A 27,777-nucleotide genomic window follows, 5' to 3' on the forward strand; every position below is an offset into this window, starting at 1 on the left:
GAACCAAGGTCATTTTGGAAAGGTCAGGGTCACTCAGAACATATACCTTATATAAGGAAAAGTTCCTTATTTCGACAGTTCTTGAACATGCAGGTATTGATTATATATCACAGATATAAGTAACAGACAAATGGCTTTCAGACAAAGGTCACTCAAGGTCATTTTATAAAGGTCGATGTCATTCAACATATACCTTATATTTGGAAAAAAACTTCATTTCAACAACAGTTATTGATCATTGTGCGAGTCATTCATCCTATGGAGTAGCTCATTAGTTAGATGCAGTTCGGGAATCATCCATCAGTTTTACTGATAATTTTTTACACAATTTTCAGTTTATAGAGAAATATGTTGTAAATTTCTGTACTATTTTCATGCTTTTAGGGATCAAAATTTGTTTCACACCCTCGTGATGCCTATGATTTGTTTTTGACGTCAGCTGCAGGTGACTGCATCAAATTGTGGGATCTCAGGGCAAATAGGTCAGGTAGCACTAGGGCTGTATATTGGGAAATTTTGGCATACTGGAAATTTTACATTCTTTGCATATGAAGAAAAACTTTGCCAGAACTGAAAACACCTAATTTTATTTACTCATGGTAATATAAATTTCAGACAATCAGAATTGCTTAAAGTGAATTTTTGCAGAAAAATAATACCCAGTACACCAAAATCTGCCAAATAGTGTCTGCTGTTTATATGCTATAATCATCCATGTAGTATGATTAGACTACAGGATACAATGAAGACTTAAATTACCAATGAACCATGTTTTGTGACCTATCCAGTTTCATTCTCCATGCTATTAATTTTATTTTTGTGAAGTTTCAAAAAATGAATTCAAGAAAATTTAGTTTCACAATATTTCCAACTTTCTTATGATTTTTTGCAACTTCAATATCAATGGTCGTATGAATTACTTCTTGCATACAAATCAACAATACCAATCTCATAAAAATGTAATCTTATGAAAAATTTTCAGAGCTACTTTAGCTGGAAGTTCAATAGCTGGAGAACTGTAGCTCTCTGAAAAAATATTTTGATGGAACAGAGTTCAAAATATTTTTTCAGAGAGCTACAGTTCTGCAGCTAGAAGTTCAAGTTAGCTTTCTGATCATTTGTCAGGCTTTCATCTTTTGACTCACCAAGGGGAAATAATTGAGAAAAAGGAAAGTTCAAACATTCTTTTTAAAGAACTTTTTGACCAGCAAAGCCCAAACTTGCATGAAAGCATCTATATGTATGAAGATTTTAATTTGACAAAACAATAACCCCAACATTATATAGGGCATTAAGGCCACTATAGGGATTCTAATGTTTTAGACTGTTTCCCCCAAAACACAAGTCAAATTAATATGCAAGTATTCTCATATAAAGGGTAAAGTTAAATTTATTCAAACTATGACCACTGTGTATGTGTTGTTGAGTCCACAGTTTACATGGGAATTAATAGATGGGGAAAATATTTTCAAGAACCGATTTATAAACAATTTTTCATATTAATATATATGTACATGTATATCAATTAATATAAATTAATTTGAAAGTGCAGTGTATATGTATCATCATGTATAAGTGTTATAAGATTCAAGTTTCTTCAAACTGAAGTTAATAATTTTGCCTAGGAAGATTAGGAAAAATCTTTTAAAATCTATTTTCCAACATTCACAAAGGTAGAAATTGTCAAATTGATATGCAAACTTTTTAGCTCACCTGAACCGAAGGTTCAAGTGAGCTATTCTGATCACATTTTGCCCGGCGTCCGTCTGTCTATCTGTCCATCTGTCTGTCTGTAAACTTTTCACATTTTCGACTTCTTCTCCAGAACCACTGGTCCAATTTCAACCAAACTTGGCCAAAAGCATCCTTGGGTGAAGGGCTTTCAAGTTTGTTCAAATGAAGGGCCATGTCCCTTTCAAAGGGGAGATAATCACAAAAATGCAAAAATAGGGTGGGGTCATTTAAAAATCTTCTTCTCAAGAACCACTGGGCCAGAAGAGCTGAAATTTACCTGAAAGCTTCCTGACATATTGCAGATTCAAGTTTGTTCAAATCATGGCCCCCGGGGATAGGATGGGGCCCCAAGGGGGGATCAAAGTTTTGCACACAAATATATAGGGAAAAACTTTTAAAATCTTCTTCTCAAGAACCACTAAGCCAGAAAAGCTGAGATTTACAAGAAAGCTTCCTGACATAATGTAGATTCAAGTTTGTTCAAATCATGGGCCCCTGGGGTTGGATGGGGCCACAATAGGGGATCAAAGTTTTACATACAAATATATAGGAAAAATCTTCTTCTCAAGAACCACTAAGCCAGAAAAGCTGATTTTTACATGAAAACTTTCTGACATAGTACAGATTCAAGTTTGTTCAAATCATGGCCCCCGGGGATAAGATGGGGCCCCAAGGGGTGGATCAAAGTATTACACACAAATATATAGGGAAAAACTTTAAAAATCTTCTTCTCAAGAACCACTAAGCCAGAAAAGCTGAGATTTACATGAAAGCTTCCTGACATAATGCAGATTCAAGTTTGTTCAAATCATGGGCCCCGGGGGTTGGATGGGGCCACAATAGGGGATCAAAGTTTTACATACAAATATATAGGAAAAATCTTTAAAAATCTTCTTCTCAAGAACCACTGAGTCAGAAAAGCTGATTTTTACATGAAAACTTCCTGACATAGTGCAGATTCAAGTTTGTTCAAATCATGGCCCCCAGGGATAGGATGGGGCCCCAAGGGGGGATCAAAGTTTTGCACACAAATATATAGGGAAAAACTTTAAAAATCTTCTTCTCAAGAACCACTAAGCCAGAAAAGCTGAGATTTACATGAAGGCTTCCTGACATAATGCAGATTCAAGTTTGTTCAAATCATGGCCCCCGGGGGTTGGATGGGGCCACAATAGGGGATCAAAGTTTTACATACAAATATATAGGAAAAATCTTTAAAAATCTTCTCAAGAACCACTAAGCCAGAAAAGCTGAGATTTACATGAAAACTTCCTGACATAATGCAGATTCAAGTTTGTTCAAATCATGGGCGCCTGGGGTTGGATGGGGCCACGATAGGGGATCAAAGTTTTACATACAAATATATAGGAAAAATCTTTAAAAATCTTCTTCTCAAGAACCACTGAGCCAGAAAAGCTGATTTTTACATGAAATCTTTCTGACATAGTGCAGATTCAAGTTTGTTCAAATCATGGCCCCCGGGGATAAGATGGGGCCCCAAGGGGGGATCAAAGTTTTACACACAAATATTTAGGGAAAATCTTTAAAAATCTTCTTCTCAAGAATAGCAAAGCTGTGATTAATCATATTTATATGGAAGCATCTTCAGGTAGTGTAAATTCAAGTTTGTTCAAGTCATGCCCCCAGGGGGTAGGGAGGGGCCACAATAGGGGTTCAAAGTTTGACATTGAAATATTTAAAAAAATATATGTTCAAAAATCTTCATCTCAAGAAGAGCATAGTAATGATTAGTCATTTTAATGTAAAAGCATTATCAGGTAGTGCAGATTAAAATTTGTGGAATTCATGGTCCCCTGGCGAAGGTTGGGGCCACATAGAAGATCGATTTTTTTTTTGATTTTTTTTTTTTTACATGGGAATATATAAGGAGGAGTGTTTAAGAAATTTTACATGGGAATATATAGGAAAAAATGTAGATAAATTTTCAATTTTTTCTGCTCTTGTTAATTTTGCATCCAAATAAATCTAGTGATATAATTTCATTTTTGTCTTCATTTATAAATTAAGAAGAAGAAAACTCGCCGTCGATTCCTTTTGAACAACTTGGTGAATATCATTAATCTTGGCACCAAAAATCTTTGACTGAAGGGCATTCAATTGTTATAATTACACACTTAATGCACATATTTACAACGTGTATGACCCCCTATTGATTTTCTGGTCACACCTGCCATATTGGGTTTAAAACATAAACACTCTTTTCTCAGGTGAGCGATGTGGCCCATGAGCCTCTTGTTAAAAAAGTCCAGAGCAAATTTAGACTTATTTTGGCCACATTTGTTGTGTAAAGCTTGCAAATTGGAATTTAATTTGCTGCGAAGTGTAAAACTGTAAATGTCACAAATGTTCCGTAATAAGGTCAATAATTTCTGTTTTGTTCACTCACTAATATACCAAATCAACCTATCTAAGGCCTATGTTTTGGGTTTTTTAAATATTGCATTTGATGATGAAAAATTCTTTCTAAGACCATCTAAATGGTTCATAAGGAAGCAAATAAGAATGAAATAATGGAAAAGAAAGATAACCCTGATACATGTATATGTATATAACACAAGTTTTAGAGACAGTCGGCTCTAGATCTCAGCCAGGTACACTTTATTATTTTAGATATTTGACCTGAATAAATGAGATCATTCATAAGTTACATACAAATACAAATCAAACACAACAAACTATATGATTAGTCTCTCAATCAATATTTTACTGAGCTTGCTGAATGAGAAATTAGCAGCCTTGATACATGTATGTAAACACCAACATGGCAGATGATTAACAGTAAAACAAAAACTGAATGCACATTGTTTAAAGTTAGATTAGCAAAGTGGCAATTTCATTTACCTTATCTTCATAATCGATGGCTTGTATTGATGCTTTCCGTAACATCAGATAGATTCTTCCGGGTATAACAGATACTTATTGACCTCATAATAACGCTTAAAGGTAGAAATAGCTGGGAATTAAAGTCTTCACCCATCTGCCGAATTGACCAATTTAAGGAATTTTCTCAGAAAATGGCTAAAAATAAGCCTTTTGCCTTATACTCCACACTGACCTTATTTCTGAACATTCCAATACATGTGTACAATGTAGTTTTTATGTATGAACAAGGTGACACAGGTGAGCATTGTTACCCATGGACTCTTTGTTCGTTTTTTTTTTTTTACAAATGGATTGTCAACAATCATTCTTTTATGTATGATCAATTGTGTAAAATGATTTTGAGTGTGTACATTGGTGTATGATAAATTGTATAAAATGATTTTGAGTGTGTACATTGGTGTTTGCAGATGTGTGAGGAGGTATGAGGGTCATATGAACAGATCATTCCCATGTGGGGTGGATCTAAGTCCATGTGGGAAGTATGTCGTTACAGGTTCTGAGGATAAATGTGTAAGTAAATCAGTATATATCCATTACAAACAGATTGTGATGTATGTAGAAACTGGATTCCAATAGCTAGAGGAGAATCCATTGTAATTATCCATGTGGGATTAAGGAAATCTCCCCAGAGGGCATCGTCGCAAACCACGGCTGAAACGTACACTCCTCTCCCCTTTCACACTTCAGCTTGTGACGATGACCTGAGGGTTGAGTATTTTTCAGCTTGTGACGATGACCTGAGGGTTGAGTATTTTTCAGCTTGTGACGATGACCTGAGGGTTGAGTATTTTTCAGCTTGTGGCGATGACCTGAGGGTTGAGTATTTTTCAGCTTGTGACGATGACCTGAGGGTTGAGTATTTTTCAGCTTGTGACGATGACCTGAGGGTTGAGTATTTTTCAGCTCGTGACGATGACCTGAGGGTTGAGTATTTTTCAGCTCGTGACGATGACCTGAGGGTTGAGTATATTCCGGCTTGTGACGATGACCTGAGGGTTGAGTATTTTTCAGCTTGTGACGATGACCTGAGGGTTGAGTATTTTTCAGCTCGTGACGATGACCTGAGGGTTGAGTATTTTTCAGCTTGTGACGATGACCTGAGGGTTGAGTATTTTTCAGCTTGTGACGATGACCTGAGGGTTGAGTATTTTTCAGCTCGTGACGATGACCTGAGGGTTGAGTATTTTTCAGCTCGTGACGATGACCTGAGGGTTGAGTATATTCCGGCTTGTGACGATGACCTGAGGGTTGAGTATTTTTCAGCTTGTGACGATGACCTGAGGGTTGAGTATTTTTCAGCTCGTGACGATGACCTGAGGGTTGAGTATTTTTCAGCTTGTGACGATGACCTGAGGGTTGAGTATTTTGTTCAGTAATATGCTATCTTGCTGTATCGTTTTTTCTGGGTAACTTACAATCCTGTCCCACAGTTTTAGTGATTAACTCAGCATCAAATAATTTTAATTTTGTAATTTCAGTTCATTTCACTTTTCTATCAAGTTGATTAGAATCCAATCCTTTGCTTGACTTGCAGTGTGACTTTACTGTTATATTTACATTTCTAGGTTTATGTGTTCGATCCTTTGCTTGACTCGCAGTGTGACTTTTTAGCTGTTAGATTTATATTTCTAGGTTTATGTGTTCGACATTAGGGGTGGCACCTACTGCTCCAAGTTGACCGGGTTCACTGACACGGTGTCTGCTGTGGCATTTCATCCTCTCTATTCACAAGTAAGCTGGTAGATATTATAAGGCAACATCTGACAATGTTATTATTTATAGGGTTTTTTATGCTTGTATACGGTAGATTCCTTATTTTATGTGAGAACTAATTATCACGAAATGACTCGTAGACATCAAATCGTGAGAAGATGAATTCACGAGTGGTCTGTTGATCCAGACTTTCACATGTATTTTAGCAATATCAAAATAAATTAAAGCAAGTAATTTTATTTTGTGAGGTACGAGATAATAAATTCCTCTTGTATATTTATCTAATTAAAATTAGATGTTAGATCTGCTCACATATTTATAGTGAGTATGTGAGTGGATCTAACATCTAATTTTAATTACATTGCTCGTATATTTAAGAATCTATAGTAAAAATTAATGCTTAATTTTGATAAGTACATGTATCTTTCTTATTTAATGTACTGTACTCATTTTTCAGTTGATGACAGCCTCTCTTAATGGGAAGCTGAAGCTTTTCACAGATAAACTCGCTTCTTGAATTCAGCTGCACTTCAGTGCTTGTTGCAGAGATTACAGACACCGTGCTTTTATTCCAGGACAATCTCTGAAGCAGCATCGTATTCCTCTAATTTTCCAGAACTGTCATGTGATACATCATCACATTATGTGCTAGTGATCAAAACTTTCCTGATTCTGATTAATGACTAAACATTACTGTTCCCTTTTAAGTACAGAGTATTGAGATATCATGTTATGTGTGTGCCAAACTGTTGTACCGGTATATCAATTACCCATAATGTTGTCAATTAAGTTTATCCGTCCACGCTGAATAAATCACATGTGTATATACAATTAATGTATGTAGTTTCTGTTTTATTGAAACTTAGAGTTTTGTTGCTACATTATCCCCAAAAAAGTTGAACTTACTGCATGAGTTTCATCAATAATAAGGTGTTGTTTCATGTTATACAACGCAAATTCATTTTTATCTTTGCAACCTTTGACTATGCTGCCTGCAAGCATTACATAAATCCCAAAATCATATTTTTGTACCTTCCGGGGCAGATCCAGTTAATTTTCAAAAGGGGGGGGGGGGGGGGGGGGGGGGGGGGGGGGGGGGGCGACCCCAAATTTGTACTTTTTCCACAGAAAGAGGGGGGGGGGGTATTGATGAGCCCAAAGTGGCAAAAAATTACCATTTTGGTTTAAAATGTTCAATCAAATAAGGGAGGGGATTGTTGTAACCAGGCCAGCCACCCCTAGATGCACAACTGACCTTCATTGATTTCCTCTCAAATTATACTGGGGTCTTCCAGGAATCATTTTACTGTGCATGATGTTAAAAAATACTGAGAATATTGTATTACTGTAATAGTTTTGACTGACAGACATAACATGTACATACATGTACTATAGGAGAGTGATCCCAGATCTTCAATGCAGGGCTAATAGAAATGGAAAATATGTGTTTCCAAGTTATATAATTTTTTAGAGGAAACATTTTAAATCGTGTCTAATAAGTGTATACTATTAGGTATGCAAATGTGTCTGTCGGCCTTGTCCTGCTTGAGGTATGAAAGAGAGGGAGTCTTCAAATATTATGAAACATACAGATCAGACTTGTATGTATCGGTATATTACTTTAGTATAGAAAATTTTTAGTTTTGGCATTTTATAGGTATATTTATTTGCATGTATATGCTAAACAACCCACTCTTCTCATATATATCCCAAACGGTTTTAGGATATATATATATATATACATGTATATGTAAAGTGGGTTGTTTAATTAGCATATCCAAGCAACATTATACCATATATATGCCTTTATATAAGGTATACTTTTATGTTCACCCACTATTAGATGGAGTATTAGCATCCCCTATCGACCAATCACACCCGCTGTGAGCCCTATATTCTGATCTGGTAAACGGAGTTATCCGTAGTCAAAATCAGTGTGCCATTAAGAACGGCCAAACAATCGGTTTGAAAAAATGTCAGACATCATTTGACCCAATTATAGGTTGTATAGGCAAACTAGATTGTTATATTAAACGACGATAGAATTTGCGAATTTGTCATGTGAATAAACTAGAAATATATTTTATATAAAAAATGAAAAATTTTGACGCTGCGAGCAGGGTTCGAACCTGCGCGGGAAGATCCCATTGGATTTCAAGTCCAACGCCTTAACCACTCGGCCATCACAGCTTACATACACATGCTTGAAATATTATTTATCAATTAAATAAGCAATGCGTAAGTGATATTTACTACAAAATTATTTCAAAAACATTTCCTTGTGAAAATAATGCTAGTAACAACACAAAAAATGTCGAATTATATTTGTATTTATTTATTTTTATGTTTATACGGAATTCATAATCTTCATCGTGAACTGTTGACATTTTACGTAGCTTAATGCAATTCCTGTGTGTACGCACACATTGGTCGACCTTGCCTTGGAATGATCATTATTACATATATTGGGTAGGCAGTAGGTACCGATTGAATTAACCTTCTGTCATGATAGAAACCAAGTAGATCTAACGTGTTATAATGATTTCAAATATTTTTGTTTACAGATTGTTAAATGAAAGTTAACTCTTATGCAATATATAACTATGTTGCAGATCATAATTCACAGAAAATGTGGCCTGTGTTAATGGCAGTAGCGAGAACCTATGCACCGTACGCTGCATTTCCTGTGGCGGTAGTTGTGGGATTTGTGGGGTACAACTTTGAGAATTTAATGGGTAGAGCTGAAACTCCCTGGAAGGAGGATAGCATACAAGAAGAACGTCTTAACAGAAAACTAGACAGGATGGTAAATCCCAGTGTCACTGACGTACCTACTCTCAAGTCCAAGAAAGATATGCCAAAAACTGTGCTGAACCGTAATGATATAACGAAACTAAGTGAGACCCATGATAGATGATTTTCCCCCTACTTCAGTCTTGTGCTGTTTGGATGTTCCTGCTCGAGCTGATAGTGTGTGCGAGTTGTAAACGAATGAATGATGAACTATTCAGTCTTTTCAATAAAACAGTAAAATAATATTATTGGGTAACACTTATTTCTTATTCGAAATGCGCTGTTTTGAATTCCCTCTGCTGGAACACGATACATATAAACAGTTCAGATTTCTTCACAGTGTAGGTGCAGACTTTATTCCCTTACCCTCTCTCCTGCCATGCTTTGAACATATTTTAATATCACTTTTGCATTATCAACTTTTCATGATGTTCTACCTCCTATAGGCCTATATTCCACTGTATACCCCAGTTACACAATTCTTTACCCACAAAACTGATATGCATGAATTTGGCAAATTGCATTGCATTTTTTGTGTATTACATGTATATGCTTATGATAGCTAGATCTCATTTATCATATCTTATCATTAAGTGCTAAGCAGGTTTTCAAATGTACATATATTGTTTATTAAGGTAAAAGGAAACCAGTGCAAGATGAATTGGTTTCAAATATGTTCATTTTTGTGCATGCTTTTGTATTGTGTTATCATGAGAGGACAATCTAAAATGGGGTGCTCTTAATTCTATACAGAGGAGAAACAATGACAGCAAAGAATTTTAAATTTCCTTTGGAGTAGGTGGTCAACTATATATATATCGACCAGTCAAGTAATTTTAAGTTTTGTAGAAATTTATGAATATACCATTTGAAGTTCAAATGTTTTATATAATTTGGAGTAAAATGCTAAGTGTCTTGAATTTGCCTGTTATTGTATGTATTAACCAGCTCTCGATTGGTGCATTTAGGTTAATCTACTTCAGGAACATATAAAGGTTTATTTTCCTTAGAGGAGTGGACGGACATAGCCTACATCTGTTATGCCTGTCCACTTCTCTAAAGGAGTGGACGGACATAGCCTACATCTGTTATGCCTGTCCACTTCTCTAAAGAGAATAGGTAAAAAGCTTTAATTTCGCAGAGCTAAGAGTTCGCAATTTATATCGGTAGGTATTTCATGATGGTTTAAATTTCGCGGAGAGATCCTCAATAATGTATGAACTCGTACCCCCAAAATACTTTGAACAGCACTTTGTGATAGTTTTATTTTCGCGATCGTAAATATGATGGCGAAAACAAAGCCCGAACGAATATTTCGCCTTTACAGTAGTAAAAGTTGTTGCTACTACATATGTTTAAAATGCTTTATACATATGCCATCAGTTCTATCGTCAAACGCTCGGTCGGCATCAGATGTGAATGTCACGGGTCCTCGGAGATAACCTTAAAAACGGATGTCCCGTGTCACAGTAAGTGTGGCACGCTAAAGAACCCTCGGTGCTCAGTGGCTGTAAGCGTAGAGCATAGGCCTAAATTTGAAGTCCTTCACCAGTATTGGCGATGTCTCCATATGAGTGAAAAATTCACGAGAGGGATGTTAAGCAAGATACAATCGATCATATGCCATCATTGACGTGATTCATTTGGCAAATACGATTTACATAATGATATGTTGAGATTTTTACCATTGTACACATTTAATAATCTTTAGAAATGGGTCAGTAGAATATGTTATATATAAACGATGCATAGCAATGTAGGGTTACAGAAACAACACTTTACACGTTTTTACAAAAAGAAATTTAAAACGTTTATTCCGTATATACATGTATACATACAAGTATATGTATGCGTACATAAATACCAAGTTTAACCCCCGAAAGCTTTTTTCCGATAGGGGTCCTTTGATGCACGGATGTTGGCGTTAGGGGGTGGGTTCATCAAATGTGGAAGGAAACGGCGAAGTACCCAGAGGAAACCCACTTGTCCGAGCGGGGCGACCACCATACCCTTTCACATACAACAACTGCCGATCACGGGGATCGAACTCGCTCGCAGCGGTGAGAAGCGAGAGCGCTACCCGGACACCCGGTTTGTGTAATTTTTTAGTGGTTTATGGATCTAATTTTAAATATGATAACAGTAACCTTTCATATAAACGTTCATACAGATCAGGCCATTTGCGGTGACTTCTCTTTGCAATTTTGTCTTTTGATATTAATATTTCAGTATTATTAGCTTATGAAATGTGTCATCGACACAATGCACTCTAAAACTCCCCTGTCTGTGATGCTTTCTTTGACTTTGTTACTGCCCTTTTGTTCAGGCACTACCATTAGAAATGGCCTCGTTGTCAACACATGTCATTCCTAGCATATTTCTGAGTTCTGTCCCTGGAAAGACAGGCACCTGACGTTTGGATCACTCTCTCTTTGATCCACCTCTTTTTAATATACCAACAAACAAAAAACAACTAAATTTGTCATGTAAATCCGTGAATACTACAATCTAATTAAAATCAGATCCCAAGATAGGCCCACAATGCTACCATCTTACGCATAGTATACGGCGTGGATCTAAGAAGTCTGATTGGTGAATACTATGTCTATTACAGTTGTATATGTATATTTTCTCAATTCTTATTTGCCATTGCTACTACACACATTTTCGAAGTACATGTATATACAATGTAGTAGGATTTCCCCGGAGAAAGATTTTACCTTGGAGTGAATCCCATAATATTCCCACCGGTGGGAAAGACCCATTCGACAGTCAGCTTTTTGGGGAGGAGGAAGGACATTATACGAGATTGATCTTTGTCTAGGGGTTTTCTTTCATCCATTTCCAAGGATACTCGCAAATTTTAAATATCTCGCGCTTTCCATTTCCCATCCCATTACCACGACACCAAAAACATCACTGTCTTTAAATAAATTGATATTCCTTATAAATGAATTGGAATATTGATAATCGATAGGGCTTATCCACAACCTGTGAAAGCCAATGACGTCACGGCATCTATCGATCGAATCCATCTTTCTGAAACAACAGCGCCATTGTGAAAGAGAGAAACGGTAAAATTCCCACATAGAAAACAGGTAAGAAAACCCAATCAAAGATAAAAACCAGGCAGTTAATTGCAAATGTAAATGATAGTTTCCTTTTTCTTGACATTTCATGTTTTGAAATTAGGAATCTGTTGCTGTAAATTTCTTCATACGTATTGATTTTTTTCGAGCAGTAGTTTACGTATTGTGTCGTTCATTTTCTTACATGAATAATATACCATATTGTAATAAGCGTAGATAAAGAAAAAAAAAATCAAAACACGTGATACATGCAATACAGTTTACAAGTACACTGTGTAAATTTAAACCATTTTAATCTAAAGTTGAGAAAAATCCTAATTTCTTCCACACATAATTTATATTATATGTAGGTTTGTTCATGGCCATCGCAATGCTGTTGCCTATTCTGGCCATTTCATTCCTGGTGACGGAGGCCAAAATTTCCCAAGACTCCATGGCTTGGCCGGGCCTTGGTCAGCTTTACGCTCTTGATGATTTGAGGGGACGTCTGGATAATGGCTACTATGATTTGGAGAGTAGAAGTTCGCCGAACGAAGACTGGTCCAATGTCGGATACCAAGAACCAACTCTCAACGACGACATATTTAGCGAAGCATCCATAAGGGATCAAGAATATCAAGAAAACAGTCCTCTTTGGGGATACCAGTCAGTTTCTGGTCAGTACAAGAGCCCGCTCTGGGTTTAACACCTAATTTCCGGTCAATTATCAGTATGTATGAATATAATAAAAACCGACAAATTCTATTATAAATTTCAAAATTAAAGATCCCTGCCACTTACTTATGCAACCACATCACATTATACATTCTATATTTAATGCCTATACTATCCAATATTTCATTCCGTGTTGTGCGGATGTTTGAGAGAGCCAATCAATAAAAGATATAGCGTCACAGTGAGTAATGCTAAATGGAATTATTGAAACAAATGGCATCTGTCGTATTGAGTTTCTCAGATCACACTTGATTTTCTTCACTGATTGCGTGTTTTTATTCAAAATGACAACACAGCACGCTTTGTAAATTTGTCTAAACCAGAATACACGCATATATATGTGTGCGTAATTAGAGGATGTATTTGTATTTCAAATATACAAGAATACTGTGAAATTATTTAAGTTCGCAGAGGCTAATTTTCGTGGATGTTGGCGATTTTACTGTTTAGTTGGGATGTAATTCCGTGGGTATGGTTTTTGCACTTAGAAAAATGTATAAATTGTATATTTCGTTGTGGTTTGGAATTCGTGAGAAACGGGTACCCACGAGAATTGAATTCCCGCGAAATCTGAAAAATTCCAACAGCAGTGTTTTCGGTATTTTTGAAAAATTCAAATTCAAATTTTACAGGAGGAACTGGCGACGGAAAAGACAATCCCAAGCAGGTCAAAACGGACAAAGTACTCCCTGCCTACTGCAACCCACCCAACCCCTGTCCCATCGGATATACAGGTCTGTACACCTACCCACCCACCCTACAGAATATAATTCAAATGTTCTATTTCCTCTTTTTCACAACAAGTCATCGTAATAATGGTGAACAGGTAAAGGGAGGGGAAGAAAGTGGAAGAGAAGCGAGGAGGGTATGAATAGAGAGGAAGAAAGGAAGGTAGAGAGAGGGAGGGGAGGAGGGTATGCATAGAGAGGAAGAAAGGAAGATAGAGAGAGGGAGGGGAGGAGGGTATGAATAGAGAGGAAGAAAGGAAGGTAGAGAGAGGGAGGGGAGGAGGGTATGAATGTAGAGGAAGAAAGGAAGGTAGAGAGAGGGAGGGGAGGAGGGTATGAATAGAGAGGAAGAAAGGAAGGTAGAGAGAGAGAGGAGAGTATGAATAGAGAGGAAGAAAGGAAGGTAGAGAGAAGGAGGGGAGGAGGGTATGAATAGAGAGGAAGAAAGGAAGATAGAGAGAGGGAGGGGAGGAGGGTATGAATAGAGAGGAAGAAAGGAAGATAGAGAGAGGGAGGGGAGGAGGGTATGAATAGAGAGGAAGAAAGGAAGGTAGAGAGAGGGAGGGGAGGAGGGTATGAATAGAGAGGAAGAAAGGAAGATAGAGAGAGGGAGGGGAGGAGGGTATGAATGTAGAGGAAGAAAGGAAGATAGAGAGAGGGAGGGGAGGAGGGTATGAATAGAGAGGAAGAAAGGAAGGTAGAGAGAGGGAGGGGAGGAGGGTATGAATGTAGAGGAAGAAAGGAAGGTAGAGAGAGGGAGGGGAGGAGCGTATGAATAGAGAGGAAGAAAGGAAGGTAGAGAGAGAGGGAGGGGAGGAGGGTATGAATAGAGAGGAAGAAAGGAAGGTAGAGAGAGGGAGGGGAGGAGGGTATGAATAGAGAGGAAGAAAGGAAGGTAGAGAGAGGGAGGGGAGGAGGGTATGAATGGAGAGGAAGAAAGGAAGGTAGAGAGAGGGAGGGGAGGAGGGTATGAATAGAGAGGAAGAAAGGAAGGTAGAGAGAGGGAGGGGAGGAGGGTATGAATAGAGAGGAAGAAAGGAAGATAGAGAGAGGGAGGGGAGGAGGGTATGGATAGAGAGGAAGAAAGGAAGGTAGAGAGAGGGAGGGTATGAATAGAGAGGAAGAAAGGAAGGTAGAGAGAGGGAGGGGAGGAGGGTATGAATAGAGAGGAAGAAAGGAAGGTAGAGAGAGGGAGGGGAGGAGGGTATGAATAGAGAGGAAGAAAGGAAGATAGAGAGAGGGAGGGGAGGAGGGTATGGATAGAGAGGAAGAAAGGAAGGTAGAGAGAGGGAGGGTATGAATAGAGAGGAAGAAAGGAAGGTAGAGAGAGGGAGGAGAGGAGGGTATGAATAGAGAGGAAGAAAGGAAGGTAGAGAGAGGGAGGGGAGGAGGGTATGAATAGAGAGGAAGAAAGGAAGGTAGAGAAAGGGAAGCGAGGGGGGTATGGATAGAAAGGAAGGGAGGAAAAACGAAAAGAGGGGGGGGGGGGGGCGGCGGCGGTAGCAGATAAAGGTTGAAACTCCCCCTGTCCAACCCACTTCATAATTAGCGATGCTGTCGTGCGTATGTATGGTTTCTTCAGAAAAGGAAAAGAACTACAAACATTTTCTTTTTTTTTATATCTGTAACACTGGCGTACATGGATAAAAAGTGGTGCATTTTCTCTATGATACATGTACTCATGAAATGCTAATTTTTGCAATCGTTATGAATATTCATACATATACATGAGAGAGAGAGAGAGAGAGAGAGAGAGAGAGAGAGAGAGAGAACTGCTTGAGACAAATACATATTTTCTGTTATAGATAAATGTATAGGAAGTTTGGCCAAGATTCGATTTCTCCCCCAGGAAATCGGGGAGGGGGGGGATGAAAAAAACCCACCAAACAATCCAATCAAAACGACTTTCAATTTTGGAGGATAGATTTATAAGATATCGATGGTCCGTCTTGATTATGTGCATAATTATATGGTATATATCATTAAAAACCCAAATCTATTTCTTGATTTCCTCGAAATACCAACAAAGTGAAACATCCATTGATCTATATATGCGATCTACTTCAAATTCGACGCAACACAACAAATCACATCTCACAATGTCAGAACTGCACTAGCTAATTTATGACATTTCGCTGAGGTTATATGTACATGTATTGCCTTTGCCTTGGCATAGAACTATAAACGACGTAGAATTATACTGGTCACACTCTCTTCACTGAAAGCCCTGCATTACTATAGTTAATATTATCAGTGGTAACCTACATTACAAAATAAAAATTCGTTCATTCAAATTAACAAAAGCTTACTTAAAATTTTAGCTGATGATAACTGCGTGGAGAAATTCGAAAACAGCCCAGACAATAACAGACAGCTGATGAAACAACAGGAGTGCTCATGTGACAAAGAACACATGTTTAGTTGTCCATCTGACAACAAAATCAGCACCAAATCTGTGGCCTCCCTGGACAGCGTCATTGACCAGCTCGGGAACATGGTAAGTGTCAACACACCTGTCAGTGTTCCTGTAAACTGCACGTGTTGTCGCGTCAATTTCATGTAATATACAGCCGCTCTAATCATCGCGTCCGTTGATGTTTGCACGCGTCCCACTCTCCAAGGATTCACATATTCTAATTATTGCTTTTCACCAGGGAAGCCTGAACCAATGTCATTGTGAAAGGTCAAAGTTAGAAATCTGGATGACGATGATGCGACATCGACAGAAACCACGGGTTTTCTCTCCTTAACGGGGAGAAAATCCGCGAGTTCTGACGATGATGATGATGCGATACCGATGGGCGATCATACCACTATGTCATCGCCGTGTCATTTATCCATCGTCATCGTTTTATAGTGTCATTGCCATGGTACACTACCCTGTAGTTTAGGCCTATGTTCGGTGCTTACGGCCTTTGAGCAGGGAGGGATCTTTATCGTGCCACACCTGCTGTGACACGGGACCTCGGTTATTGCGGTCTCATCCGAAGGACTGTTCCATTTAGTCGCCTCTTACGACAAGCAAGGGTTACTGATCACTTGGATTACACAGGGATTAGTTGTGTGATATAAATGTTTTATTTTAGACCATAATATGTAAAATGAGATGTTTAAATCAAAGGTTGTTTATGACTGGAGAATGTGTCATATTCCTTAAGCAAGGTCATTTGTAAAAGATGAAGGTCCTAGGAATATTGCGTATGTAGGGATTGTAGAAATTTACTACAAGACTATACAAAATTGAAAGTATATCCAATAGGATTATTTTTCCCCATGAAAACTGAATTTTTATGTATAATTTCCACTAGGAAAATAACGCCTTTTTGTCCACAAGTGAAAAGAGGAAATCTTTGGTTGCCAAAAAATCTCCGCACATGGTCAAAAAGAGAGTAAGTATTTGAAATAGGAGTGCGAATTGAATTACTACTATCCCATATGGTCAGAAGTCGGAAAGATTGTAAATGTTATACAGAGTACACATTCTGAAGAGTTTGTTGGAAAAACAAAGAAGTTTCTGTAACAGTGAGAAGTGCCTGTAATTGCGTATATTATATATACATCTTGTAATTTTTATACGTCCTGTATTATGTTATGGCGCTGTCCGTCCGTCCGGGGTCATGTTTTCCGGACTTTTTTCTGTAACTGATGCATGTACAACTTTGAAATTTGGTCACAATATCTCCCTCAAGAATCATAAGAGTGAGTTTGCATTTCAGCGGGAGTGGTCTATCCTTGACCTACTTTAGGGCTATAAGTAGGTCAAACAGTTTTCCGGACTTTTTTTCGTTACAGATAATGCACTGAAATTTACACATAAGATTCTTTTCAGAGGAATACAAGTTCAGTTTGCGTTTCAGCTGGATTAGTCCATCCATCCGTGACCTACATTAGGACTAAGAGTAGGTCAAACAGTTTTCCGGGCTTTTTTCATTAGGGATACAGATATTGCCCTGATATTTAGTCAAAGGCTTTCTCTTGGAGGAATACAAGTTCAGTTTGCTTTTCAACTGGATTGGTCCATCCTTGACCTACTTTTTGGAAGAAAAAAAAGGTGAAACAGTTTTCCGGGCTTTATTTCATTACGGATACAGATATTGCCCTGATGTTTAGTCAAACGCTTCCTCTCAGAGGAATACAAGAACAGTTTGCATTTCAGCTGGATTGGTTCATCCTTGACCTACTTTTTGAAAAAAAATAGGTCAAAGTTTTCCGAGCTTTTTTTCATTACGGATACAGATATTGTCCTGATATTTAGTCAAAGGCTTCCTCTCGGAGGAATACAAGTTCAGTTTGCATTTTAGCTGGATTGGTTCATCCTTGACCAACTTTTGGACTAAATATAGGTCAGACAGTTTTCGGGGGGGGGGGGGGGGTCATTACGGATACAGATATTGCCCTGATATTTAGTCAAAGGCTTCCTCTGGAGGAATTGGTGCACTATGACCTACAGTACTTTAGGGGTAGAAGTAAGTCAAACAGTTTTGGTATGGTCACAGGTATTACTCTGAAATTTAGTATCACAACACAACCTCCATTTTAAAGAAATACATAATCAGTTTACATTTGAACTTAATTGGCGCACCATGACCTACTTTAGGGTTAAAAGTTGATCAAATGGTTTCCTGGACTTTTTATCACCATAGATAGATATTGCACCGACATTTTGTCACAATCTCACTCTCAGAGAAATACATAATCAGTTCACAACTTCACATGTCAGATGGTTTGGTGCATCATGACCCACTTTAAGGCTTTTCTATTCAGAATGTGTGTTGTATTAATTCAGAGTACACAATATGTCTCCAGGTTGAATTTCACTGTCCGACGAGCGTATATTGTACAGTTTACCGTACTTTTGTGGATATTGTACAATTCATACGCACATTTTGCAATATGTTATGCTAATCGAACACAATCGTTTTCTTGTTTCAGGATACGGAACACGCTGGAAATCCTTATTTCAAAGGATCCCATAACATGGTGGCCGCCAAGAAGGGCTACTATACGAAAAAACACCAGTAGAGTTAATACACACTACTACACAGACCAGGCGGGGCGGAAAAACTTCCTTAAGATTATAGATAAAATTTATCTTTTCGTAGTCCCTGAATTTCTTTCTTAAAATGAAGATTTCATCGTTGTGTTTTGTCGGTTGCTGTAAGTAAAAATATAAAAATTCTGGATGATAGATGTAATATACAAACTAAAAAGTATTATTCAAATTCTTATGTTTATCTTATTTCATTGATATTTTACTGTAAGCGTTTTGTTAAATATGTTACTAATGGAAATTGTTATCACTTGAAATTTTATATAATGAGTTGTATTAAACTGATTGTTTATTTTTAAAAAAAATATAAAAGAAAAAAGCTGTTTTCATTTTATTGCAATAAAGAACTGTTCCATAGAATTCGTGACTAAATATGACAAAAGAATCGACATTTCTATATTAATTACATTTCTATATTAATTACATTTCCATTGAATCCAATGGTAATGTGCTTCATGACGTATGCCGTCGTGAAGCATCGTATTTCATATGAATCCTGATGTATTTTCAACTAGAGGCCCATAGGCCACATCGCTCACCTGATTCACCTCGGCCCATATTTAAAGATTTTCCCTACATATTTGCATGTAAAACTTTGATCACCTGTTGTGGCCCCACCCTCCCTAGGGGCCATGATTTGAACAAACTTGAATCTGCACTATTTCAGATAGCTGCCAGGTTTTCAACTTTTCTGGCCCCAGTGGTTCTGTAAAGATTTTTCCAACATATTTGCTTGAAAACTTCGATCCCCTATCATGGCGCCCCAACCTACCCCTGGGGGTCACGATTTTAACACATTTGAATTTGCACTATGTCAGGAAGCTGCCATATGAATTTGAACTTTCCGCCCCCCTCCCCCCCCCGGGGGGGGGCATGATTTTAACAAACTTGAATCTTAACTATTTCAGAAAGCGACCAGGTAAATTTCGAATTTCTGGTCTAATGGTTCTTGATAAGAAGATATCTAAGAGTTTTTTCCCTTATATATTTGCATGTAAAACTTTGATCCTTTATTGTGGCCCTACCCTATCCCTGGGGCCATGATTTTAACAAACTTAGATTTGGACTCTGTCAGGAAGCTGCCAGGTGCATTTAAACTTGTCAGGACCAGTGATTCTTGAGAAGATTTTCCCTATATATTCGCATGTAAAACTTTGATCCCCTATTCTGACCTCCGACACCCACACACCCTGGGAGGGGGCAAGATTTTAACAAATTTGAATCTGCACTATGTGAGGAAGCTGCAATTTAAATTTCAACTTTTCTGGACCAGTGGTTCCCGAGAAGATTTTTAAATCGCCCAACCATATTTTTGCGATTATCTCCTCTTTGAAGGAGGCGTGGCCATTCATTTGGACAAACTTGAACTCCTTCACTCAAGGACGATTTGTACCAAGCTTGATTTAAATTGGCCCGCTGGTTCTGAACATTTTAAAAATTTGTCAGTGTATTTTCGCTATTATCTCTCCTTGAAGAAAGGCATTGCTCCTCATTTGAACAAACTTAAATCCTCTTTGCATAAGGATGATTTGTGCCAAGTTTGGTTGAAATTGGCCAAGTGGTACTGGAAAGGAAGATGAAAATGTAAAAAGTTTATGACAACGACAGGCAAAAGTTTTGATCAGAAAAGCTCGCTTTTAAGATCCTTCGTCTCACAGCTGTATAAGTGAGGTATCACAAATTTAGACCTATGCTTAGCGCTTACGCTCGTGGTAGTGAGGGTTCTTTAACGTGCCAATGCCTGCCGCGACACGGGACCTCCGTTTTTAAAGTCATATCCGAAAGACCCATGATTGCGGAGTGTTTGGAGAAGGAGCAATCACTACCTATGTTGACGCGGCCATGGCACGAGCGGGGCTCGACTCCACCTATTGGTTACGAAGCGAACGCTACCGAATTATACAATGCAAATGAAAAATATACAACATTAATAAAAAACAATCATACATATTATAATACAAATGAACAATTATACAATAGATGGTTTTCCATCGAAGCGATTAAGCAAGGGTTATTTCCCATTGGCCGCCATATTGTAGGTTAACATGCCCGGATTCCTTCATTATTCAACCAAAATCAGCCTTGTTATTCTGGTCACTGAGGTGGAGATAAACTGTTTTTCTTATTAATATACATTTGTTAATGCATCTTTTACTTCATAATTGCAATATTGCAAAGATTTTTCCCCCATATATTTCTGCCTTACATGTTTGAAACTGGTTGCCCAAAGAGGAAAATCCACTAGTTTGACCTACATGATGGCGACTAAGGGGAATAACTCGGGGTCAAAATACATCATATGAAAACCATCTATACAAATGGAAAAAATCAAATATTGCAATGTTTGATACGCTATAAATTCAGGCTCAAAGGTGTTTTCATTCGTGGAACAACACAGCTGTAAACTATGCATCAACATGCGTGATGGTGAATCGTATTGTAACCTAGATTTCACTCGTTTTGTGAATTTGGCGCGCCATACACGAGGTCAAGATCCACGCGAAGACACCAAACTGACTGTCACGAAGAAAAAAACAAATACACTGTACAGTACTTGAAAAAGACGGTAAGAATATCATATGTTTTCTATGCAGATTCAATTCTGATATTGATACTAGCATAAGATAAGTTTATTCCAATTTTGGGCCCAGAGGGCATAACAGTAAGACAGTTTATAAAGAAGGAAATTCAAAAAAGAAAGAAAGTTTACAACATTAACTACAGGTTACATAGACTGCAAACTGCATGTGGATGCAGCATGTTGGGGAAACAAGTACATACATATATGAATTGCTAATCATGTGTATACACAAGTAAATGGACAGTATAATCATTGTATTGGAAGCTGAAAGCACACGAAAACTATGGAATCTAATAGGGTCATACTGATAGCATAGCTCAGCGTGCATTAATACTTTAGAAGACTTGTTATGGGGAATATAACTAATTAATAGATAAGCACGACTCTCCAGTCTCCATTTGGGACCTCCGTGGCTGAGTGGTTATAGCATCGCGCTCAAAATCACACAGCCTCTCACCCCTAGGCCTCTGGTCGGCGCGGGTTCGAATACCGCTCGCGCCGTTAAGTGAGAAAGTTTCCCAGTTTACTTTCGGAGGGTCGGTGGTCTCTTCCCAGATACATTGTATCTAGGTTCTCTCTTCCACCAATAAAAAAAAATCAATTAATCAATCCATTGTACCCAATTATGAATTTTAATCTTGTTTTTCACAGTGACGTCGTCGGACACTAGCATTAAACAGTATTAAACTTATTGAAGTCGATTCACCCTTGAAAACGCGATATTTTAAAGACGGCTAGATGATCTATTGCGCCATATCGATATACAAGTAATTGATACGACAGATCAATAGGAAACTGCCGTACACGGGTCCCCAACAGGATCCAGTCAGATATTACGGCGGCGAAATGATGGCACGATTATGTGATGACGATGATGCGACTGCCCATTATTATTACTACGCCACAGCCATCGCATTAATATCGTGTTATTGGCATCGCGTCATTATTCTATAGCGACACCGCACCATCGACTTGCACATGTAGAAATTTGATTGTAAAACTGTGCGATATATAAGGAACTATACGTAATCCTATCCAGATTTCATTCATTTGTATAATATTCTGCTTGCATTTTCCTCGATATTATTTTTATCTGGGAGTGGCTCAATAATTAAACCTTTGGCTTCATAACTAGGAGGTCGTGAATTGGAGTCCCACAGACTGCAGCCAGAGGTCTTTCAGCTTGACCTTAAAACGTGAAGGTCCCATGTCTTGACAGACATGTTAAAAATTCCTTACTAATACTACTACGACCCCAAGCGCCATGCATATCATATAGCTGAATTTACATGGCACGAAAAAAATCTCGAAGGGATATCAAAAGCAGACAAAACAAACAGCATTAGAATTACCTCGTTCACTCTAGAAAGTTTAATTCATTTTACGTGCAAAAACATTTAAAGTTTTTAGGGTAGACAATGGAAGTTATACAGAGCCCACTGATCTGCTATTCTATGCGTTTTGAACCTGGTGCCGCCCTGAAAGAAGGATTGCTCAAGTTCACGGAAGATAACGAACTGTCTGCAGCCTTCGTCATCACGTGTGTAGGAAGTGTGACTAAAGCAACTTTGAGAATGGCGGATAGTACCACAGTAAGATTGAGACCAAACTCAGTATGGAGGAGTAGGAAGTCTGTTTAAATTATTTCTGTAAATCAAACTACGAAATACATGCACCATTTCTAAATATTGCAACATACATGTACTGTGTTCGATTCATTTCATACATGTACTAACAATGGGTTTCTACTTTCCAACAGATTAAGACCTTCGATGGGCCATTTGAGATCGTATCGTTAGTAGGCACTCTTTCCGGCGGAGGTCATCTTCACATGAGTATGAGCGACAGTGAAGGATATGTATTTGGAGGTCACGTCATCGGTGACGTCATCGTCCACACTACAGCAGAAGTAGTGGTTGGAAACTGCACTGCTGCTGTTATGGCTAGGGAACACGATAAACGAACAGGCTACAAAGAACTAATTCTGAAATCAAAGTCGATGTAATACAGAGGGCACATGGGCCCCATCGCTCACCTAAAGATTGCCAACTGTCTCATTCCTTTATCTATACATTTTACAAATGTACATGATCCATTCATGAAAGTTTTCAATAAACTTGAATCAACAGAACACGGTTATGTTTGCATTTTACTATAGTTTTATAGTTCTTTGAAAGATTTTTTTAATCAAATTTTTCCTCTGCCGTTGAACGTTTATTGGAAGCCTACCATTACCCACATATCAGTGTTTTATAAATAGTAAAACAACAACCAAAACCCCAATAAAGTTTTTATAACCCTGCATGACGGTATAAGCAGCCTCTGTTCTCAGAGCATACTGTTTGTATTCCAAAGTCAGAGGATAACACTGCGCCACCTAGTGGATAAAAAACAATAAACAATGTACGGACCACTCCATCAGGATTTTTTTTTGGGGGGGGGGGAATTACCATCACACAACTAGCCCAACATTAAATACCCTTTTCAGTAGACAACGAGAAGATCACTGGATCAGGACGCTAGGTACTGCATTTCCATGTGGATGCAATGATAATGTATACAATGTAGGAAATTTGATTAGTTCACAAGGAAGTACTGTGAATGTGATTGGACTCTTTCCAAATACCCAAAGACGAAAACGCAGTCATGGACATATCGTTCATATAAAAGACCATGATTGTATAAATGATGTCACGTTTGATTCACTTTTACCTTACGTCAACAAACAATTAGGTCCACGTCATATTCGCACAAAACTTTACTCTGTTCCATTGAGAGTTTGACATACGTTATTTTAAGAAGCCACAGCTAGTCTATAATTGGATTTTTCAACACCTGAATACAGACTGAACTCTATGATTATTGATGTTGCCAATCACAGGCTTTTTAAACCACCACGGGTCATGGATGATACTCCTTCCAAATCATACCGCCAGTTCCTTAAGCTCAAATTTACAAACAAAGGAATAGATGCCACCAACATAAGCAATATTCTTCGTCATAAAAGAGTTCAGTCGTGTATTCCAACATATTTCAAGTTCAATTCTACACCCTGTATTTCAAACAAATATACTTCTACTATTGCATTCACAGGGCCGTAACTGCCGATGAGGCAGACGAGGCAACTGCCTCGTCTGATTTTTTGGCAAAAAAGAAAATAAAATTATATAAATGTTATATTATAGGATATATGTTTAAAATGAAGACAAGCACCTTTGTCTTTGACACCATATTACGATTCTTTACATAGTACAAATGAAACACAAACATGATAAATTGGGATTTAAAAAGTGTCATTTTCAGTCGTAAAGTCAATCGGCGGCCCCCAATCCCCTGCCTCCCCTGATTTAGAACCCTACTTACGGCCCTGATTCAAACTTTTTAATCATAAACAAACTTTGCAGTGCGTAGATATAGACCATCTTATGCTTAACCCACCTACGTGTTCTTCGTCTTCTTTCAACTATAGTCCAGCTGGACATGTCATTAGTGGTGATGTTGATATATAGTCTAGCTGGACATGTCGTTAGTGGTGATGTTGATATAGTTGAAAATGAGGATCTCAAATCACTTATTCTAAAAGGTCCTAAATACAAAGAACCTCGATCTTTCAATGGGCTATTATGAATTCTGTCGAAAATTATGCCAGACGATGGGCTAAATATGAAAAAGAAGAACTTGATTCATTGTCAGAATGGATTAAAAGTACATGTATAAGAGGAATATTAACAAATCCCGCATCAGATTAAAAAACAAAAGTACGTACCATCTATCCTTCTGTGTTTTGTAAACCAGAAGTGATAACAGAATTAGATAGGTTACATGAGGAATATATTTTGGTTCCAGCTGACAAAGCTTGTAACAACATTGTCTTTATTTGTAAGGCTCATTACGGTATTACAACTGTATTTTAAACGAACTTGGCATTAATTCCATGAGAGCAATAATTGATTTAATGCGTGCATTAATTCAATTGACGAGAGCAATAATAGATTTGATGCGCGCATTAATTCAATTATTGCTCTCTTCAATTCATTTGATGAAAGCATCAATTTAGTAGAAATATTGCTCGCAATAATTAATTTAGAGCTCGGTATAAATAATTTGATGATCTCTTTAATTCAATCGAAGATATCTTAAAATCATTTACAATGCTTTTGTATAAGGAATTAATGCGTGCATCAATTCTTTTAAAGAGAGCAACAATTCAATTAAAGATATCATTAATTCAATTGTGGATATGAATTGAAGATATATTTAATTATATAATTGATCTCTCTAAAAGAATTATAGCTCTCTTCAAATGAATTAAAAATATCCTTAATTCAATATTGAAGAGAGCCATAATTGAATTAATGTGCGCATCAATTATTGCTCTCTTCAATTGAATGGTAGCGCGCATCAATTCAATTGTTGATATCATTAATTCGTTTGAAGAGATCATTAATTCAATTAAAGCGAGCATCAATTCAGCTGAAGAATTAATGCTATCATCAATTCAATTAATGCGCGCAATAATTCAGAATTGAAGATATCATTAATTAATTATTTGAAGAGATCTTTAATTCAATTGTTGCGCACATCAAATGAATTGATGATATCTTCAAATAATTGAAGATATCTTTAATTATTTGAGTTTATGTTAATTTGGCGCTCCATATATTTCTAACACGCCATATTTTTTACAATAACTATCATGCAAAAATTTAAATAAATCATTGATTTTGCAAAATCTGATGACATAACAAGAGGGTGGAATTACTTTGAATGGCGCCTTACATGGCTTCTATCGCTGGTGTTATAATAATTTACAAATATTAGTTACTAGAAGCAAAACTTCGGCATTGACGAAGTTGCGCCTAGTCAAGTGAACTGTAAGAGACGTTCACTCAACCTGTATTCACTATCGGTACTTTTCCTCAAGTACAAGGGGAAAAAACACAAACCGGTAAAGTGTGGGACAAAAACAGTAGAATAAGCCATTTACAAAACTGCAAAGAATGAAAGTGACCATGACATGATAAGTTAGTTGGTTGATTGCATATTGCAAACAAGTTGATGGTGCAGGGGTTCCAACAGTCTCGTTTAAAGTAAGCATTTCGCAAATTCTATGGTCGTTACAACGATCTAGTTTGCCGATACAACCTATCATTGGGTCAAGTGCTGTCTGACGTATTTCATACTGATTGTTAGGCCGTTCTTGGCACACTGATTTTGACTACGGATAACTCCGTTTATCTGATCAAGATATAGAGCTCACGGCGGGTGTGACCGGTCGACAGAGGATGCTTACTCCTTCTCCTCCACCTCTGGTATATCCAGTGGTCCGTGTTTGCCCAGCTCTCTATTTTGTATTGCTTGTAGGAGTTATTAGATTGATCACTGATCGTTATCTTCGCCTTTCATATTGTCTAACAAAACTCCATGAGAATTTTTCACTCTTATGGAAACATCACCATCGCCGATGAAGAGCTTTTAGACCTACGCTAGGCGCTTACGACCTTTAAGCAGAGAGGGGTCTTCATCGTGCCACACCTACTTTGTTCAAAACGGGACCTTGATTATACGGTCTCATCCGAAGTACCGCCCTATTTAGTCGCCTCTTACAATAAGGGTACCGAGGACCAATTCTAACCTGGATCCCTACGGCATAACTATAAGCAAAGTTCGATATATTGATTTGGTTGTTAAAGGGGCGATGTTTTATCCAACCTGCAGAAAAACGTACACTTGGTAGTCCGATGACCAAATCAAGTCAGAAACTAAAGATGTATAATTCTTGAGCATCAAAGAAAGGCATCTGACTTTATCCCAATATATGGAGATAAACATCGTATAGAATTACGTGGTTGAGAGTATGACAATGCTCAGAGAGGGGTGCTTGTCATTTATCCTGACTCATATAACAGTGATTACAAAACTTAAAACCTGAAATCAAAATCAGAAAGAAAATTTGGTAGTAAAATTGGATTTTGGAAAACTCGAAAAGGCGAATTTATATATTCTGCATGTGTTGCTATATATTGAACAAACTATTGAGTCTGCATTTGCGTTAGCCCTTTCAAGTCAAAGAATCTGCTATGATAATCAAAAGGCTGATTTCTGACTGCAACAAAATTGACATGCAATAACCTACCATGGCCACCTCTCCATCATCTCTGAATACATATGTATAGAATATCTCATTGCATTACTATCTCAAGTCGTATCAGAAAAGCCATCTTTTTTTCAAGGGCAAAAAGGTTTGTCAAATCGTGCTCTCAGGACACATGTGCCTCAGTTACGTGTGGCAAATGAATATTACCTAAGCACCCCACTTTTGAAATGATTATGCACTATCTGACAAGAAGTACTCAGTTAATTACACTATTAAACATATTACATGTAGACCACTGTAGAAGTTACTCACAGACGCTGGAGCTTGAAACTACTATTTGCAATGCGATTACAGATTCTAGATTAATACATTAT

General features: G+C 37.6%; 1 protein-coding gene and 1 non-coding gene across 2 annotated transcripts in view; one reads left to right on the forward strand and one right to left on the reverse strand.

The window, feature by feature from the left end:
- Nucleotides 1-23,431, forward strand: part of LOC125650091 (WD repeat-containing protein 27-like) — a 37,289-nt gene extending 13,858 nt beyond the window's left edge. The window contains 11 exon segments of the mRNA XM_048878052.2: nucleotides 385-482; nucleotides 5,046-5,148; nucleotides 6,271-6,369; nucleotides 6,809-6,853; nucleotides 10,633-10,660; nucleotides 12,584-12,889; nucleotides 13,580-13,681; nucleotides 15,997-16,172; nucleotides 18,608-18,698; nucleotides 22,717-22,898; nucleotides 23,066-23,431. Coding sequence (XP_048734009.2) covers nucleotides 385-482; nucleotides 5,046-5,148; nucleotides 6,271-6,369; nucleotides 6,809-6,853; nucleotides 10,633-10,660; nucleotides 12,584-12,889; nucleotides 13,580-13,681; nucleotides 15,997-16,172; nucleotides 18,608-18,698; nucleotides 22,717-22,898; nucleotides 23,066-23,311 — 1,476 coding nt within the window. The 3' untranslated portion in view covers nucleotides 23,312-23,431.
- Trnas-uga (transfer RNA serine (anticodon UGA)) lies at nucleotides 8,460-8,541 on the reverse strand. The gene has a single exon. It is a non-coding gene; the product is annotated as a tRNA-Ser (tRNA).
- Nucleotides 23,432-27,777: the final 4,346 nt, after the last annotated feature.

Source organism: Ostrea edulis, chromosome 5 (assembly GCF_947568905.1).
Source record: "Ostrea edulis chromosome 5, xbOstEdul1.1, whole genome shotgun sequence".
In the NCBI taxonomy this organism is placed as follows: Eukaryota; Metazoa; Mollusca; class Bivalvia; order Ostreida; family Ostreidae; genus Ostrea; species Ostrea edulis.